Genomic DNA, 19,001 nt, shown 5'->3' on the forward strand with positions numbered 1-19,001 from the left:
GGCACAGGTGCGGATATCTCAATATACTAAACATACATCATATGCAATTTGATCAAACTGATGTCTCGCCACCCTAATCTCCAAAAAGAATTGATATTTCGAATCTTAAATTAACAAAGCATATATAATGATATTTTCAACAACAACGAAAGAAGAAAAAAAAAAAGTCCATCCTCCTTACGGGCACTGCTGAACTTGGAGCTACCCCAAAGGAACTTCTCAATAACAGCTCTACCTCTATGCTCTTTACGGAACAATGCAATGTTGCAGTATGTACATTTCTAAGTATTATTCACTAGACCTTTTTTTTACTTTCCAAATTCACTGTTTCTTTTGAGGCTTTTAATATAATTAGTAAACTCGTATAAGTAGCTCAATGCTTTCTGCTTCCCAACCAGAACTGTGGAGAATTTTCCATGTAGTGATTATTATGGAAGGGCCAAGCACGATTTCCCTGCGTAAGTAGAACATAAGCAGTACATCAAAAAGGAGTCTGACACAACGGGCATGTTGATTTGTGAGATGTTGAGAACCACTTGTACAAGCAAGCAGAGTGAAACTTATGCTTGCAAGTCTTGCAAGCAAGCCGGGGAAGGCTATGATTATTGGTGTGAATGATGCTGTAACAGATGGGACACTCTTCAACCCCTTCAAACTCTTTGTCAAAATTACTTTTCCAGATGCGTATTGCCTCAGCTATTGCACCATTCTGCAGATGATTATAAAACAGTTTAGGCTTCTTCTGCATGAACCTTAATTCAAGAGTACATTTGAGAGAACTAGCAATAACAACCTCCTAGAATAGAAGGTAAGCATAAACCCAAACAAGAAAACCATCAATATTCAGCTATAACAAACTGTTAATGAATAAATAGATGGTATAAATTGACTCGGTTGAGCATTTGAAAGTTTCTCCTCTTTTTTCTTTATTGCTCTACCATCTTCTATTTCACCATTTGCAATTTACTCTTTAAATAAATATTACCTTCCATCTAAATTGTGCAGGATTGCAATAAGTCTTACTCTTATGATTGTATACTGCTAATCTTACACCAGATTGTGTAAAATCTTGGACCATCACATGATTTTATAATAATATAGATGATTTATATCAAATCCTGAAATTTATTTCTTTCTCGATCAGGAAAAATGCCTTTGAAGCAAGTAAATTGGGAGGTCTAGATTTGCAAATAAACGATAAAGACAAATGGTAGATAACCTGATTACGAATGAATGCTGTCAAAGAGAGCAACCACTTCCTTTGCTTTACTTCACTAATACCCAGACTTCTTGTGCATTCAACATCAACAGGACGCAATGGATAACAACTGGGAAGGCGTATAACAAGATCCATTCCTGTCTCCTCCTTTTTATAAGTAGCAACTATCTCATAAGCTGATCTATTCACGCTAACTGAGAAGTTCTCATCAGCAACAATGGTCTCTTTAACCTGCAGATTTGAATACTAATGTGGCTCAATCAAATATAGGACAGTACCAATGCTCCTTTTACCCTACTAAGAGCTCATATAATTGCATAGATAAGTTTATTTTATAGATAGACACACTAGAAAAGAAAAAAAAATTTACCAAAAGCAACTCGTATAGCTGCCACATCTCCTAAATAAATAAATATCACTAAAGTTGCATTCCTTGTGCATATAGTTAAATGGCAATCTATCATAAACAATTTCACTGTGCCAAAAGTCTCACCTTCAACCTTTTCTTAAAGCAAGTGAAGCATACTAGATAATAGAAAGGAGCAGAAGACTTCTATGTGAAGATTAGGCAACTGGAAGATCTAATGAAGAACCCACATACCAATCTTCAAGCAAGGTCCTAAGATCTAGCCAAGGAAGTTCAACAATTAAATAAGAAATTGATTCTAATTAAAACCTTCTTTTGAAATTTCAGCACCTGCCACACTTCTATCAAATGAAGATGAAAACCGACTACCAAGATAAAAAGATGATTGGTATGCCAACTCTTCCTCAACACTATGAATGGTTCCCTTCATATTTTCACTTCCCAAGTCAAACTTCTTGAAACATGTTTCAAAGTTTCAGCATTGACCAGTAGTAAAAGAAAACAAACTTTTGGCCAAGATAGATCGATTTCAGTCCAAAGAGGTCAAAAACAACCTTGAACCAGCTCTAGCATTGGACCACTCTCAGCCAAAACTGTTTTTTTTTTAGACTCACAATCATGCTCAATAGAAAGATTATCAAAGTTGGGTGAAAAGAAAAAGATTGTAAGGTGGTCCGCAACTCGCAAGGATGACAAATTTCTTCCCTATTGCAGCAGAATGAAGCAAACTCCTAGACATAAATTATGAGAGTATGTTAAAACCTTCACAAAGACCATATGGATAAAACATTCAACAAACCTTTTCAAACCAAAATATAGGCCTGACTAGAAATGTGACAACAATAAATCCCTCCTCACGTTTGGGCCACACTTTGCTGAAACTGAACAACTTGCTGAAACTTAAAACCACGCTAAAGAAAGACTATAATTGGAAGTAAGAGAAAAGCTGTAAAGGTTGCTTTCAGGGAAGTCAGACTCCATTCATAACTGCCAAATATGCAGGATGAGAATATGCTACAACCTTCACCAAGAAAATTGTTATCAACATCAAAACTGTCCTGAATGATGTAGGTCTGACTGGAGCATAACAAAGTTGAGGTGCCTCCATGGAGGTATCAATGAAAGGTACTACGTCTACTACAAGTATGTTAAACCTCTAAGAGTCATTGGCAAGCGTATGATCAAAGCAAAAAATCACAAAAGAGAGGTCTTGCACAAAAACAATCATCCAATCTCAAAATACAAGCCTGGTGGTGTGCAATGTTATTGGACAAGCCCTAAGCCATACTTTCCCAAGTTGCATTCCTTGCAAAATGAGACACAATTTGACTTTGTTATGGACAATATGTATTATTTGCTGATAGTGACCTCATGACAGCAATGCTGACTAAAAGGAGAAAAGGTTACTCCTAAAAGGCCAAGAAGTCCCCATATTTCATAATAAAGAAAAAGACTACATACCTTAGATAATTCATCCAATATAAGAGGAGGACTACACCATGCTTTCGTGAAAGACTCTATTGCAGATGACAGTGAACGGTCTCGTAAGCTAGTAAACCAACTGCGGACATAAGAAGGTAGAAGTCGAATCATCATTCCATATATTGAACCAGCAAGTGAAGCCATATTTTCAGGGCCTGCTGGCCAAAGCGACTCGACATATAACAAGACCGAGCATGTAGAGATAGCGTGCTTAGAAGCATTTGCAGCATTAGATGCTTCAGATGCAAGCTCAGCATCCTTCTTTTTTGCATTCATTGTGCCTGGCTTTAATGGAATATGCTGAAAGATGCAATCTAGTATAGCTGAACTAACAGAATCTTGTATGTACTGAACCAGTTTTTCCCTTGCTATGGAAGGCGGAAGTGAATGTAGATGAGATAGCAACACTGCCCAGGCAACAAAGAAATTTACCTGCACACAGAAAAATTCCAGCAGTCAATAAATAAAATAGTTAAATTTCTGATAACAACCTTTACATAAAGTAGTTACGAATGCTGATAGATGTAGAACAAAAGATAAGTATAGTTCTACCCTATCTTGTGCTAGTAAATCCATTTCAAGAAGTTCAGCAGTTGGCTTTTGGATCATGCAGGAAATCTCGTCTCTCAACAAGAAAGATTCTTCTGAGGATGATTCAATATTGTGCAATATGTCAGACTCCTGAATTGCAACACCAGTTCCTTCCAAGCAACTTCCTTTGACAAGTGAAATTGGGCATATGGGTTCGGATGTAAGTAAAGTGTAAGCAGCCAATTGTAAAGAAGAGATTGGTTGAGGCGAGAAAATAATTGCATATAATGAGCTAACTGAACCCTTGCTAAGACCCCAAAGTTCCATCGACTCTATTGCAGAACTCCTAACATGATGAGGTGAAGAATTTACAAATGATGCAACTAGCCCCCAAAATTGTGAGTAAGCAAGACGACTTGAAGCTATGATGGACGAAGCCTCTTCACAGCATGAGCTTGCAATGGCCTCAGCAACACCGGTTGCAAGAAATATGCGTAGAATATTTCCCATTGACCGGCTCTTAACATCAGCCCACTTCCCCAAATTTGAAGGCCACAAATTCTCGAAATCATCTGCGTCTTGGAGTTCAAGCTTCTGGGAGAGAACACAGTGTATAATCAAAGAAGCATTGGCAATATTTATTGCTAATGGGTCTAAAGCACGAACTGCTAAATTGAGCTTCTCTAAAGTAATTCCCAATTCAGCTGTAACTTGGTAGTTGATAACAGCATCATCAATATTCTCTGTCATTTCCTCCATCAACAAAACAAATGACTCGATCCCTTTATGTGATCTATCGAGCACAAAAGTCCAGTCATTCTCCTCAAATTCTGGCAAACAATAGCTAGTTAAAACAGCAGTTAGTTTTGCAATGGTCATATGCGTCGACTTTGACAAAATTATTCTGCCATTGGAAGATTGGACAGGAGCTACAGCATCACTATAAAACTTTTGATACTTTCGGAACAAATTTAGCAATAATGATCTCTCCACACTGCTGATGTCCCTCTTCAACTCTACTCCAAGTTTTCCAAATCCTCCTATTACCCTCAAAGGATAACAAGATAAAACAACTTGGACCCATTCTTCCAGATCTGTGGAAGTACAAAACTTTTTATTGCTCCAATTATTAAAAAAGATGATTCTACTGAAATATTCTAATTTAAAGTGCAACTATAATGAGGATGTGTATACCTTGTTGTGATGGATCTCCAGATGAGAGACAAGAAATAGCTGTCTGAAGCCAACTCAATATTACATTAAGCAGATCATTTGTTGGAGGAACCAGTGGAACATCATTATCAGCTTGATCCAACTCTGATATTTCAAGTAATGGTTGAATAATTATAGTTAAAACAAAGGGAAGAACTATTAGACAGTTTCTGTTGACAGTTTCAGTGATGAAAAGTTTGTCTATCACGCGTTTGAAAAACACAGCAGCATCAGGCTTTCTCCAAATGTTATCCTTGACATTTAAAGTCAGTAGCACGGAAATTAGAGCTCGCAGGTAAGGATCTTGTATCTTCTCAACCTCATCATCTGAAAGGCACCAAGCATTGAAAAAGATCCATTGGCTAGAGGCTCCATGATGAAGTGTACCATCAAGCAGTATATCAACTATAGAGGGTACAATATTGGTTTCATCAGAGGATGCTTCACTTTTCACATATGTTATCAGGGAAGGTAAGAATGAACTCAAGGCTGTACCCCCTTGCCACTTCCATGTGCACAGTATTTCAGCAGCAAGCCATGCTCTAGAGAAAGAAGAATAGGAGGGAGCAACCTCAGTTGATGCTGATGCCACTGAAAGAGAAATATCTGGAACACCAGCAATCACCTTACCCATGCCAATACTAGAAATAAGCTTGTCGACAAAGGAAACAAATTGGTGATGTCTCAGTTCATCCAGCTGTCATTAGTATACAACAATACACGGTAAGCATCTCTACTGAAAGGAAGATACTTAGAAAATGAGTCTGATAACCACAATCTTTTTATCAATAATCAAAATCGTACAATAAGTTGGTAAAGATAATCATATGGAACCATAGACTAACAGATAGAAGATTGAGAGGACAGCTAGCATTGAAGGTTCGAAGATCATTTATTCACAGAGATGATAACCACTGGGCCATCATTATGACAAGTTTCATCAAACCATAAGGAACTGTCAATACTAATGAAAATACTCAATAATCTAATAATGACAAGAGAGGAAAATATGGAAAAAGAACATACTGATCTACATCCAAACATAAGGCATAAAAAACACAACAATTTTTTTTAACATACTTTTATGCCAAAAGAGCCTGTGAGAGGCACCAAAGAAGGGGAAAAAACATTCTAATGCCTAATCAGATAAAATAAGTTAAAGCAATCTCAGGTGTGTTACCAGCTAAACTAGACATCATACAAAGCAAAAAAAATTACAGAACGAATGCCATAATAAGTGTAACAATCTGAATAATTAACATTAGATAGACCTTTACCGCTTTTCTCTCAGCAGAGAAACCAAGAGATGAAATAATATTGAAACCAAGTTACTAGACAACAATAAAATAGTTTTTTGTGCAAAATAAGATTAGTTTCACTATTTGCAAGTTCCTTTTGAGGAAGCATGTCACTGATCAACAATCTTTATGCTGAAAACTGGAGAAAAGCTAGAAAAGGGGATACATAAAAAAACATGAAAGTTGGATTAAAATAACATTCGATTGTAAACATTTGGCCCTTAATGACAGTGCAGTAAGTAGTATTCCTTACACTATAGTCAATGTGAACTGAATCAAATGAGACACTTGTTGATCTAGTTTCAAGGTGGAAAAGTGGTTTAGCCCAGAAGGGCCATGATTTCCCCTCAGAAAACAGCTGATCCAACAAACATTGCGACTCTGTATGATTGTGGCAGATGGTCATCAACATTTCCACCACCCATTGAGAGCATAAAGCAGATACTCTATCAGGACTCAAGTCGTTCATTTCAAACACAGCATACCTAACAGTTTGAACCAAAATGTTTCCCAGCCTTGTTACGATGCTTGAACTCAGGCTGCCCCAGAAAGCCATACTAATCTTACGGCGAAAAGCATGTATTCTTCTTCCAAGAGTCAACTTCAGAAAACCCTGCTCTTGTGAATGATCTCGAATAACTCCAGATGCTGATGCATATGCATAAGGATCACCATCATCTTTACAACTCTCTGAATCATTGTCTTCACCTGATACTAAAGCCATACTAGCTTCCCAGTCAATGATGAATAAAACTGCCAAAATAGAAGGAACCAATGTACATTCTTCATCCAGTATCTTCAAGGAGAAGATGCTACCCTCAAGAACTTCAAAAGAGAATTGAGCCAACTCATACTTGATCAGAAAAGATGGCTCATTTGAATGCATCAAATACTCAGATTCAGCGGGCAGTAATAAAGAACATGAAAACTTTGCCCATTCAAAAGATGACGCACTAAGAACTAATACCAAATTCTTCATTATTTCCTCAAATATAATCATTACTGCTTCTCTAGAGAGGTAGCAAATTTGATGATCTTGCGATGAGGCTCCAAGTGCAGCACTGCACATGATTCATTGTTCAGCAAACAGCAGAGAAATCCAAAGGATAGGATAATTCATCCATAAGATGAAGTAAAAAAATTGCAGATACAATAATACCAAACACTAATGATCCAAAAGAATTACTTCAATGAGTTCAACCTGCAATTATATGTGCAGCCCTTTCATAGAAAGATACTAAATCCTAAACCCTAATATTATTCATCAAGTCTTCTAGCACACATCAGAAAAGCTCTCCCACTTTCCAGTATGCATGACTCAAATCTCCATGTCTAGAAAACATACAACGAGTGAAATTATATAAACGATTGCAATCAGCATTTTATAAAACAAGTTTCACTACGATATTACCAAACACTGAGGGGCATACCGTAGAAATTGAGCACTACAGCCTCTAGAGGGAAAATGACGGGTAATGTAAATTGCAGCTGAATCTAACATGTCATGCCGCCAGTGTTCTGGTAAAGATCCATTCTTCTGAAGATTTCCCACCTTCTTGCTAACAATTCTGTCTGTCACTTTCTCCAAGAGCAATGCAAGCAGTTCAAGCTTGTCAAACCTGTCTGAGGTCTGGATATCAGATTCTGAATAAATCTGATGCTTTGTCGCATATGTGATGATCGAACACCATTGCTCAAAGAAATATTCCTCTTGAATCAAAGCAATCAGAAGATCAAGCTTTGAGTTAGAGGTATGATTATTTCCATCCAAACACCAAGGAACTAAATCATTGTTGAATGTCTGCAAAAAGTCGTCCATATTGAATTTCTCCTTATTGTCATTGGTCTCTATGTATGAGAATATTGTAACTGGTCCAAATATTTCAGCCAAGACAGACAAAAGCCTTACAACAGCTGGCGTGTCCTGCACCAATAAGGGTAATCATATTTATTTGCATAAAACTTTGACAGGAAGCAATCCAATCTTATGGCTGAAGATAGATATAAAACTCACCATGGATCTAATCTCCGGGAAAGAGTCTGTAATCAGTGGTCTGGCTAAAAAATCCAATGGCCATGTTTGACCCTCTGGTAACACAAGTAGATCTAATAAACGGAAAAAGCACACAATTTGTTCGATATGCTCATGAAATTTTTGTAAATGCTCTCCTTGCTGAATTATCTCCAAACAATCTCTTCTAAACGATGTACAGAAGGCATTCAACAAATCATATTCTTTTAATGAGATATCTGATAGAACTCCAATAATGCATTTCCCCAATTCCTGAAGATAACTAAAAGGATAATTAGAATTAAGTTCTCGTAATGATCTCTGATCAGATAACTGACTGTCAACTTCTAACCCATCTATGCGCTTATACGAAATTTCATCGTTGTTTGTAGGAAGTAAAAGAAGATAATCATGCCAGAGAAGTTCTAAAAATATACTATTTATAAGTTTGACATGGAGATAATTTGAGGCATCTACTTCTGAAGTGTATCTGCATTAAAAAAAAAACCCTGAAGTTAGGAGACAGATAACTTCCAAAACCTAAACACATAAGGTTAGTTTGAAAGAATCAATATACAATGTTCAAAAAGATTGACCTTGATATGTTGTGCAATGCCCAAAGAAAACATTGTTTAAATGCATTGAAAAAAGCCGTGCTAACAGCTGCTGATGAATGAAACGGATTTCTTCCAGCCCAGAGGTTATGCAAAAATTCAAAGATGAACTGCTCCCAAACTACTGCTTTAAGTGGTATAGACTCCAAGAATTGAGTCAGAACTGGGTATGAAATTTGTTGCGATCCATAACATCCATTCCGTAGGAAGAGCCAAAATCGATTTAGAACTTTCTGGATACTGCAGTGTGACCAACTATCTGGAAACGTTCTGGAGAAATGCAGAATCATGCCCCACATGGAAGAATGACATGATGCATCCTTTTCTTGGAAAGAACCAAGGATAGCAGAAGAAATTACTTTCATGTTCCCTTCATTAAAAGTATGAGGAATGTGTTTTATGTAACTTGTGAGAACTGAATATGTGGCTGAACGGACAGTAGGATTTTTTGACTTGAGAAAGTCAATAAAACACTTATGAATAGAGAACATGTTTTCAGCACAAGATATTGTAGTCATTCTAAATTTTGAAAGAGCTTTTTGTTCTGTCCCTAAAATTTCATCATCATGATGCTGCAATTTTACTCCCAATAAAATGTCAATAAGAGTTGTTACTGCTAGCAATGACGATGAGATCACCTGTCACAAGAAGATAAAGAATTCAGATAGAATATATGATCAACAGTCAATTAGAATATTGAAGATAAGTTTTATTTATTTTTAAAAGAATAGAGCTTGTTGCAAGATATGGAGAGCACTCTAGGGATACATAACCAATGGAATTTTCAAGGAATAGGATAAAAATATGGCTAAGGAAATAGAAATGATATTACATGCATAATGTATGTGCATCTATATAGAAAGTGCTAAAATCTTCTGTGGCACTTATTAGTTTCTTTTCCTTGGAGAATCCATACTTGTGAGAATAATATGGTCTCATGGTATGACCAAGCAAGTGGTAGCAGATAAAAAAAAAAGCCTTTACTTTCAACAATTTGGAGTTAGCTATATGGATATATTTCTTCTCCATCTCTATTTAGTGCAATGGTTCGTGTCAAATCAAGCAAAAAAGTTCTCACTCAGAAAAATGCCCCAAACATTCAGAGAAAAAATTATGAATCACAAAGTACAATCAAAAGTACTGCTATTACTGCAACCTCAACCAGAATATGTATCTTTCATAATGTAACATAAATATGTATCTTTTGGATCACAATCCAAAAGATAATACCTAAATATTGCAATCTGATAATTACCAGCTATTATGTGACATTAATAAAAACTACTCAACTCCCATCAGAGTTAAAACCGAGAGTTTCTCCTCCATATGATTCATCTTCAGAGGACATGTTACATTAGTAAATAAACAGCACAACCATCATCTAAACTATCCCAAAAGTATCTGTTTCACATAAACTGATAAACCTTTAGGACAATTGAAATCATTGACCTTAACACCACTCTTATGGAACTATTACTTGTCACTCCTTTGGTTAAGCTTTAATCAATGACTGGCTGATTCCTTACTTCCATAATTTTTGGAAAGAAAAAATGGGACTTGATGTGCAAAAGTTGTCCCATGATGTACTTTGCATTGCCCATCCCTATATAGATAAGGTTTATGATGTACTTTGCTTGCAAGAGGTACAAATGTGCACTATTTAGTTTCTTGTATGAAACATTCAAAAAGCTGTAAATCATTGTGGAGCTGGAGAAGGGATCACCTATCCTCACCTATCCTTACGAGCAAGGCAGGTGCCTAGGTAGATGCAGAAATCAAGGCAGTTCAAGATAAACCAAAAGTACAATTTAAAAGTAAGGTTTGTTGATAAAGTCATAAAACTAAAAAATATATATAATTGCCGTAATAAACATTGGAATCCACCAAATCTGAGATTTAGGAGGAGTTTGAATTCCAAGGTCAACCTACGTCCTAAAACATGATAAACAATACTCAGCAGACAAGTAAGCAGATCCTAGGCAAACTTTGCCTAGACCAGGTACCTAGGTGGGAACATGCAATATTTAACCAATATTGTATGACACCTGCAAGGAGGCATGCGAAGCCTCAGAACTATGACACCTGCAATCGTCAATTCTTTTCCTTCATCTCTTTTATTTTTATTTTTTTTCCTTTCATCTGTCTGCTCCTTTCCTCACTCCATTCATCCCTCCAACTATGCAGTCATAACATAGTCCAGTTTCATTGCCACCTACATTAGCATCATTCTGTAGACTGTAATATTTTGCAATAGTAGCCCCCAAAGCTATATATACAATCCGTCACTTCTTCCATAGGAAACCCTAGCCAGGTCATTCTCTTCTTCTTACCTTCAAAACTAATGCAAAATTAACTAGTGCTATTCTGCTTACTATCCATAACCATTTCACAATAGCCGAAGATGAACCAAAGACTGGCAGAAGGCAGATGACAGAATAGGTACATCATAAGTGTAAAGCCCAAACAATAAGAGTCAAAAGACTCAAAACTAAGTTTTAACTCTTATGGTATGGAAAGTGTTAATAAACTTTCTTCAAGCTGACTTCACTGAGTAAAAGGAAACAACTTAACCATAAACGCAGTTGATCATTCTGTCTATTTTTTTAGGGTTTGTGCATCAGGACACTCATTAGGATTCTTTGGAGAATTTGTATGACACCTGATATACTGAGTAGTTGAGCTGAAGTGCAAGTTAGTAATAGTTTCAGCCCACATGGGAGAGCAGATAACTTTTCTTCCTGTTTTCCTCCTAGAAAGAAGACCACGTATTGCACGTTTAGGTGTTCCCTTTTAACTCATGATAGGGCACATCAAAATATTCCATTTACCAGATAAGTGACTCAACAAGATAAGGAGTCTTTCCCTCTAATGCAATGAGACTAAAAATTAAATAATTAAAATACATGTTAGTGCACAAAATCAGAAGATACCTAGGATGACAGCATGATGTTACAAGGAGACATAAAACCCAAAAGCTAATTACTCTAGTTGCAATAATGTAGAAATATAATTTCAGAGCTTACAAAAATAGCGAAGTTCAATTAAAGAGCATAAAATCATCATAAGGCCAGCAAATATTAGATGAATCTTAAATTTATTAGCTAGTAAAATTTTAATTGAGAAAGTATACGACATACACGTTGGTGCATATCTTCCAGCTCATCCATAGGAGTAGCCTTATCAGAAAGAGCTTGTGGTGAAAGCTTTAAATTCTCATCTAAGTAGAGAAATATGTCTTTTACACATAACATCAAAGCATCCAATCTTCTTTCTGATGCCGGAAATGCTGCCTGTCATAAAAAAGTACAAACCAACATATAATTCATGATTGCCCTAACAATTATATCCACCCTGGCATAGAAATACATCTTTCTAATACAAGCTAATTAATGTAACAGATAAACTTATTAGACTTATAGGCATACATCTAAGATCAATGAAACAGTTCCACCTGTCAACCTACACGAAAAAAAGAGATGCTATCATAAGCAATTGATGCAAGTTGATATCATCCTTCAAGTACATAAATAGGTCTTCTCTTTTTGACAAAACCTAGGTAGAATGAGTCTCTCCAACATTCCTAATAACCTTACCATGAAGTAAGATATGTGTACAGTTACACGCATCAAATGCCATATCTGTCAATTGTTTCATGTAACATGAAAACAATCAGAGTTCTCCTTATGCAGGAAGCGAGTTCCAGCCAGAAATAATTAATTTACTGAACCTATAAATTACAAACCTCAAAAGAACGCCGAGCAGCTTGTGAAACTTCAGGAGTAGGGTCAAACTGAGATAACCACCAAGGACCCATCAAAGACTTAAGATGTGGAGCCAAGCCTCTCCTGAAAAAATTTATTGTTCGATTAATTCTACCAGAAAAGGAAAAGGATATCAACAAGCAACACTAATGGGTAACAGAATCTTATAAGTAACTTTTTAATTACGAGTTTACGACCTTCACCCAGACTTACGATTACTGAGTACTTGCAAAGAAAGAAGTAACAAATAAAGAGGAGAAATTGCAAAATGGTACCCAAACTTGAGTTCATGAAAAAAGGTCACCTTTTTTTTCTTCCATTCACTTAAGCTACAACTACATCTTCTTAGATGAAATATTGATCCGCATAGAATATTTATCAGGAAATGTACATTTCACTAGATGCAAGACTATTAAACATCAATGCACATAATTTTTCCTCATCTTAAGATAACCTTGGTATCCAAGAAAATTACAAAAACAAAAAGGAACAGAATGTTATCACAAATACAAAAGTTGATGAAACTTATTTGCACAATCCAGTTAAAAAATAGATAAACAAAAATCACACACTAAATGAGCACTCTCCTAGATATCCACTTTTCCAACTGAGCTTTTCATCACATTGCTGGAATGAAGATCAACATCTTAATATTATCACACTTTAGTCAATCAGCAAAGAGTACTAAGCAGAAACTTTTGATGTGAATATCTTAGGCTATGATGACAGCACTAAAAAGTGTGTCACTTTTTTCACTATTAAGAATGAAGATCAAGGCCAAGTAAATATTTGCTCTGTACTATCCATCACTGAGGTGTATAAAGTTTCATTTCATAACCGTTGAAGATCAAAAGTAAAAAGTTCAAAAAGAAGCTTCTCACAAAATTATAAAAAGCTAAATTTGAAGCAGTCCTTGTCAAGAAATAAAGGATTACCACCTTGTTGAGTTATAACAAGAAACTATAATTCTGGTCAAGAAATTAGTAAAAAACCTGATATTTGTCACTAGGCTAGCCATCGTTTCATGGGTAGCACGACGAACTTCCCTGTTATAGTCATGCAACAGTTTCTTGTACTCAAATGCCTATAAAAGAGCCAAAAAAAAATAGTGGAGGCAGACATTGTGCATAAGCCAGGATTCACAAGTAGCATTGTGCTATAGAATAATGAAATTTCAGTAAACAAATGTTACTTTCCTTTGAAAGAGTATATAAGAATTACATATCGAAGTAAGGAACAATTAGAATGTAATTGTAGTCATAACAGGCCATTAGAAATAACATTTTGCATTTGCGCCCACATCTTAGATCATTCTTACAAACAGCTTCAGACAGAAATAGTAATTTATAACCGCAAAATTGGAAAGGACCACGGAGTTACTTACATAACAAAGCCTATTGTCAGTAACTATCAGCAAGATAGTCTCCTACCAGCACAGATTAGCACAGGATGATGCATCCTTTGTGCCCCATAATCAGTGTAAATTCAGCATTAGACATCGCAAGATCATTCTTACTAACAGCTTCAGACAAGAATAGTAATTTATGACCACAAATGTAAGGGAATTGGAAAGGACCAAGGAGTTATTTACATAGCACAACCTATTATCAGTAACTATCAGCAAGATACTCTCCTACCAGCACAGATTAGCACAGGATGATGCATCCTTTGTGCCCCATAATCCGTGTGAATACAGCATTACACATTGCAGAGTAGGCACATGGCAGCACGAGGCGACACAAGGGAGGATCAGGATAAGACCTAATATCATGTCTCATAAAGTACTAGCATAGTACACGCTGGCCCAAGAAAATCCACACATATAGCACAAGTCCATAATAAATAGGACAAATTAAGCTCACATTTAGTGCTACATCCTTGATCCTTCAGAAAAGGATTGTAGTATGAGCAACACTATTAACAGAGCATTTCCCCAACATGTATCACGCTTCAACTCTTTATATGGTATGCATTCTATGAAGTGAAAATGGGCAAACTTTATCATAAAGTATGGCTAAGAGCTCTCGTGCAATAGAAAAGCAAATATAAGGATATTCAGCTAGTGCAGCCACATTATATCATTGTACTTGATTGGTAATGAAAGCAATAATATTCAACAGTTTAATAACAGAAATAAAAAAAGGCAAAGGACAAATACCCATTGTGGAACAATTTGTACTATTTCCTCAGAAGGTTTTTGCTTAAAGAGTGAGGATAGTGATGATAATGCTTTGAGCTGTTCCAAAGAAACATGTGCAATGTATTATGATATACACAACATAAAGTTAAAAAAAAAAAAATACTAAAGTAGGATATGGACTATAAACTATGGGAATCATTGATTGTTCAAGAAAAAAGAAGAGACTTGACAAATGTTCTTCTCTCTTCTTACCTTAGCCTTGACCCATAATGTGTTGCAGTCAAGAAGCATTACATAAATTAACCACACACACTACTGTATAGAGGACCATTAAACTGATGATATGTTATTCAGAGAGTTGAAGACAGATATGATTAAGTTTTCACCATAACCCAAGATAACCATAATTTCCTATATCTATTCCACACTGATTTTCTCAGCCAAAGAAAAACAGATGAACAAGAAATTAAGCCTAACATCAAATTTATGCATCAAATAGCTGTGACCTTATGTTCTCTATGCTCTTTTCAAGATACTGACTTTTTTCGAAATTAAGTCTTCTCTCGAAAGAGCCAAACTGAAAAGGAAGAAAATGTCAAATCACTAATACTGACACTTTCCAGTTTTGAATTTTGCAGGATATAACACTTTAAGAATACACTAATTGCAGCTACAACAATTGATTCTATTATTAGTTTTGAAATAACCTTATTTCTGCATCAAGCCACAGAGTTGCAAGCACCTTTGTCCACATTCCTTTTCACAATGTAACAATAAATATAGAAGAAAAACATCTGAGATTTGTCAACTATATGTACACATTTATTTAGATAATGAATTGCATGATGGCTATGTTGGCAAGTAAAAAATGTGGGAATTAAGCAAAATATATTTACAACCAAGTACAGAAGAACAGTTATGAAGCATATGAACTTAAATATAAGGTTCTAAGAGGACATTAAATGATATAATTTTACATTTTTACCTTTGTTGTTGGATCCTTCCTACCAAGCCTCTTTAAATGTTGTGCTACTTCACTATCCACATCCTTCATAGAGTAGTGGTGAAGTAAGAGAGCAACATGACAGTTCAACACAATCAATCTTAAGCAAAAATTCAATAGCTGTAATGTCTTTAACAAAGGCAGAAAATCACAGGAACAGCGAAGAAATTAAACTAACAGGAAATAGAAATCAACTATCATATATTTACAACTGAAGCTAAGATCTATATGATAAAGCATTAAAATTCCATGATTTTGGTAATGCACTTGTGCAATACATAATAAAGTCAACAAGAATAGAGCCTGAATGTCCTAAGATAAAGTTCATAGAAATTGTCAATACAATGGGAAACTCTACAATATGTACTTCATGTAGCCTATAGGACGATAAACAACTACATATCAAAGTCATTTATCACATATGGAGAATAAAATTCATCATATATTCTACATTTATCAATGCCACCAAGGAGAGTTATATAATAAACTAATAAAGCACTATATCTTGATGATTTTGGTAATGTATCCATGCAATCTGATTTGATGCCTAAATAATCTTAATGTACAGTCAGTGTTGCCAATACAATGGCAAACTCTACTTTAATGACCTCCTAAGACAATTCACAACTTCATGAAGTCATCACATATAGTTTATTCTCTCTGAAGTCTGAACAACTTCTATCCCTTTATGTCTCAATCTAGAAAGAGAAAAACACTTTGAAGCAAAACCATTCAGATCTTTCAATAACAAAAAGGATGGCAATATTTTCTTTAGATTGTATTCTTACTTCAACCTTTATTTACACTAACTAACTTCTCATGGAGTTTCCAAAATATTCAAGTCAGAGCCATCTAGTCATGCATAGGAACTTTGAAATGTGAAAGTCATGATACTGAAGGTGGTATGATCAAAAACCTATAAAATGAATAATAAGGAATAAATTATTTTAAGGCATGGATATAATTCTCCGAGAGAAGCTTTAGCATTCATCAATTATAATATCAATGAAAGCACCTAGACCTAGGTAAATGATGTCCAGAAACAGCTCTGACTTGAAGAAAACGATTACTTCTTACCTTCTGAAGAACTCACTGAGGTATTACTCCACAAAGGTCGTTTAGCACAATAAAAAATCCACAGCAAGAAATATATATACTCTTATCTAACTATAGAAATTAGGGTTTCCAATTACGATCCAAAAGGCCCATCAAGAAATCACGAAATCGAAAAATTAAATATCTTAGAAAGAATTAAGTGCAGAAATTTAGGTTGTGGGATTAAATGACAGGAATACCGAAAAAGGCACGGATTCTTCAGATGAAGAAGCGGACTCAAGCCGAGAGCTTCCAAGATAGCCTCCAAAGCCGGCGCTTGAAACGCCGGTAGGCAACAATGACGCGTGCAAGCTAAACAAAAATCAAGAACAAGAACGAACAAGTGAAAGAATCATAAGAATACCAAGAAAGATGAGATAAAACATATAAGAATCACAAAAATAAAGAGAAAAGAAGATTGAGAGCAGAAGAGTGTAGAACCTGCTACTGGAAGGGCGATTCTTGCTCCTTCCACCTTCTCCCTTTTGCTTTCCCATCCTCTACGAGAGGCTTTCGAATAAATGGAGACCTTAGAAGAGTACTCTCGTCGCCTGGCCGGAGAAAAGAACGAAAGAGAGGAGAGGAAGGGGGAAGAGGAGAGAGGGGGGGGTGTGGGGGGGGGGGGAGGCTCCATTTATACTGAGAAGGAGTGTCGTCGCCGACATTTACATAGTCCGCAGTTTCTTAACGAGTCGTCCACCACTTACAGGAAGTCTTGAAGTCGGCAGCTACTAAAGAAGTTTTGCGACTTTTAGGCAGTCGCCACTCGCCAGGCGGTTTGCATGTGTAACGGGCCACCAATTTAGGCCCAATTTGCAAAAACGGACAGCCAACAACCGAAGAGTCGAAGACGCAAAATTGACAAACTCCAACTAGCCCAGAAATGCCAGCATACACCAGATTTGGGCCTAATCATCTACAAACATTTGTGGCCCTATGGTTCGTGTATCTAGAAAACTACATCTCCACATATAAAATATAATATAATAACTAGTTTTTAATTTATTGATCCATGAAATATTATTTTTAATGGCTAGGACGGGCTCCTACCCAGCAGCGTAACGTGAAAACATATTCTCTTAATCTTTAATGAAAAAAATAATAATAAAAAACAGAAGATATATCTTTTGTTTAAATTAATTCCTTATTTAACACTCAACATCTTAAAACACATAAAATCAAATGGCCCTAAAGTATTCAAAAAGATTGTATCTACACATATAAAGTGCAATAGAAGAATTAAATGATTACTAGTACCTGATAATTTGCTCACCTCTAGCTCTAAAGCTAAATATAATCCTCCTCGCCATCATGAACACATGGGGCCTTCATCTCCACTAATGGTGGTGGTAGTCTAGCATTCTTCCACTTTTGTAGTCAGGAAGTCTATTTACTAACAAAAACAACTCCTCGAGTTCTCCTCAGGGACATGGATGTAGATTTATATCTTGTTAGAATTATCTCAAGCTCTTAATTTTCGTAACTACTAGAGATGGAAAGTGAATTATAACCTTCTTGGGTACTAGTTTCATTTAATGTCACATGTGCCTCTAGTTATGACAGTGCAGGATTACTGACATGAAATGAATCAGATGGAAAATAAAATAAAAAAGAAGAGGATTACTGACATGAATGACGCCTAGATAGCTTTTCACATCATGCATGCAATGAACTTTTATGTCTTATTAAGACATTCCCTCATGGCTAGGGAAAATGAAGGCCTTGATAAGGGGTAGTTTAGGACCACCTCATATGCATGAGAGTGGTCCACTTGTTAGGTAGGATAACTACTATTCTCTCCAGCCCTTTTGTGGTTACTGTCTTCTGTCTCCTGTACATTATACTTGCTCAATAGTCATAGCCAGGTAACTCTTCAGGGCTTAATTCTGTTACTATTTGTTCCAAATATTACGGCATTTCTGGCAATATCACCAACAATATCTATACACACATTCAATTTTCCTCGTGTTTAGTGCTAAACAAAGCATCAGAAAAGTGTAAAATATTCTGACAGAGGTAAAGCTTTGCTGGCTTGGTCCCTACCATTTCTTGCTAAGTTGGTGTCTCCTTCCACCCATCATGACTGCTCTCATTAACTAGCACTTGTTCTCACTGTGGAGGTAACAGTAGATCGTCCGCAGCCCTGGTTGTAGGTATGTCACGCAGTCGAGGGAGTCGGCAGCCCTTGATTAGCTTCAAAATCATCCAGATGTGAGGATAATGAGTTAAAAGAAGTTTTTAACCAGAAGTTAACGATCAACCAGAGAC

General features: G+C 36.1%; 1 protein-coding gene across 5 annotated transcripts; it reads right to left on the minus strand.

Moving 5' to 3' along the window:
* Positions 1-74: 74 nt before the first annotated feature.
* Positions 75-17,326, minus strand: LOC140781613 (E3 ubiquitin-protein ligase listerin). 5 transcript variants are annotated; one of them, XM_073127670.1, is made up of 17 exons: positions 17,175-17,326; positions 16,934-17,045; positions 15,621-15,683; positions 14,654-14,731; positions 13,488-13,579; positions 12,477-12,579; positions 12,328-12,372; positions 11,872-12,024; positions 8,717-9,372; positions 8,124-8,610; positions 7,540-8,033; positions 6,363-7,170; positions 4,794-5,508; positions 3,621-4,693; positions 3,048-3,500; positions 1,220-1,450; positions 75-709 (listed from the first exon to the last, which is right to left on the minus strand). In XM_073127670.1, the coding sequence occupies exons 1-17, from the start codon at positions 17,228-17,230 to the stop codon at positions 482-484; spliced, it is 5,847 nt and encodes a 1,948-aa protein (XP_072983771.1). In that variant the 5' UTR covers positions 17,231-17,326; the 3' UTR covers positions 75-481. The 5 variants fall into 5 exon arrangements, with proteins under 5 accessions (XP_072983771.1, XP_072983773.1, XP_072983775.1 ...); XM_073127672.1 differs by lacking the exon at positions 12,328-12,372; XM_073127674.1 differs by lacking the exons at positions 13,488-13,579; positions 16,934-17,045; positions 17,175-17,326 and having other exon boundaries at positions 15,621-15,674.
* Positions 17,327-19,001: the final 1,675 nt, after the last annotated feature.

Source organism: Typha latifolia, chromosome 2, assembly GCF_019914945.1.
Source record: "Typha latifolia isolate L0001 chromosome 2, TyphaL0001v2, whole genome shotgun sequence".
NCBI classification, from domain to species: Eukaryota; Viridiplantae; Streptophyta; class Magnoliopsida; order Poales; family Typhaceae; genus Typha; species Typha latifolia.

Coding starts and splice junctions, on each gene's coding strand:
- LOC140781613 (XM_073127670.1), bottom strand. CDS start 17,230: ATGGGAAAGCAAAAGGGAGAAGGTGGAAGGAGCAAGAATCGCCCTTCC. Junction 7,171..7,539: donor TGTAGTGCTCAATTTCTACG/GTATGCCCCTCA, acceptor AATCATGTGCAG/TGCTGCACTTGGAGCCTCAT. Junction 1,451..3,047: donor TATTGGATGAATTATCTAAG/GTATGTAGTCTT, acceptor TCAAATCTGCAG/GTTAAAGAGACCATTGTTGC.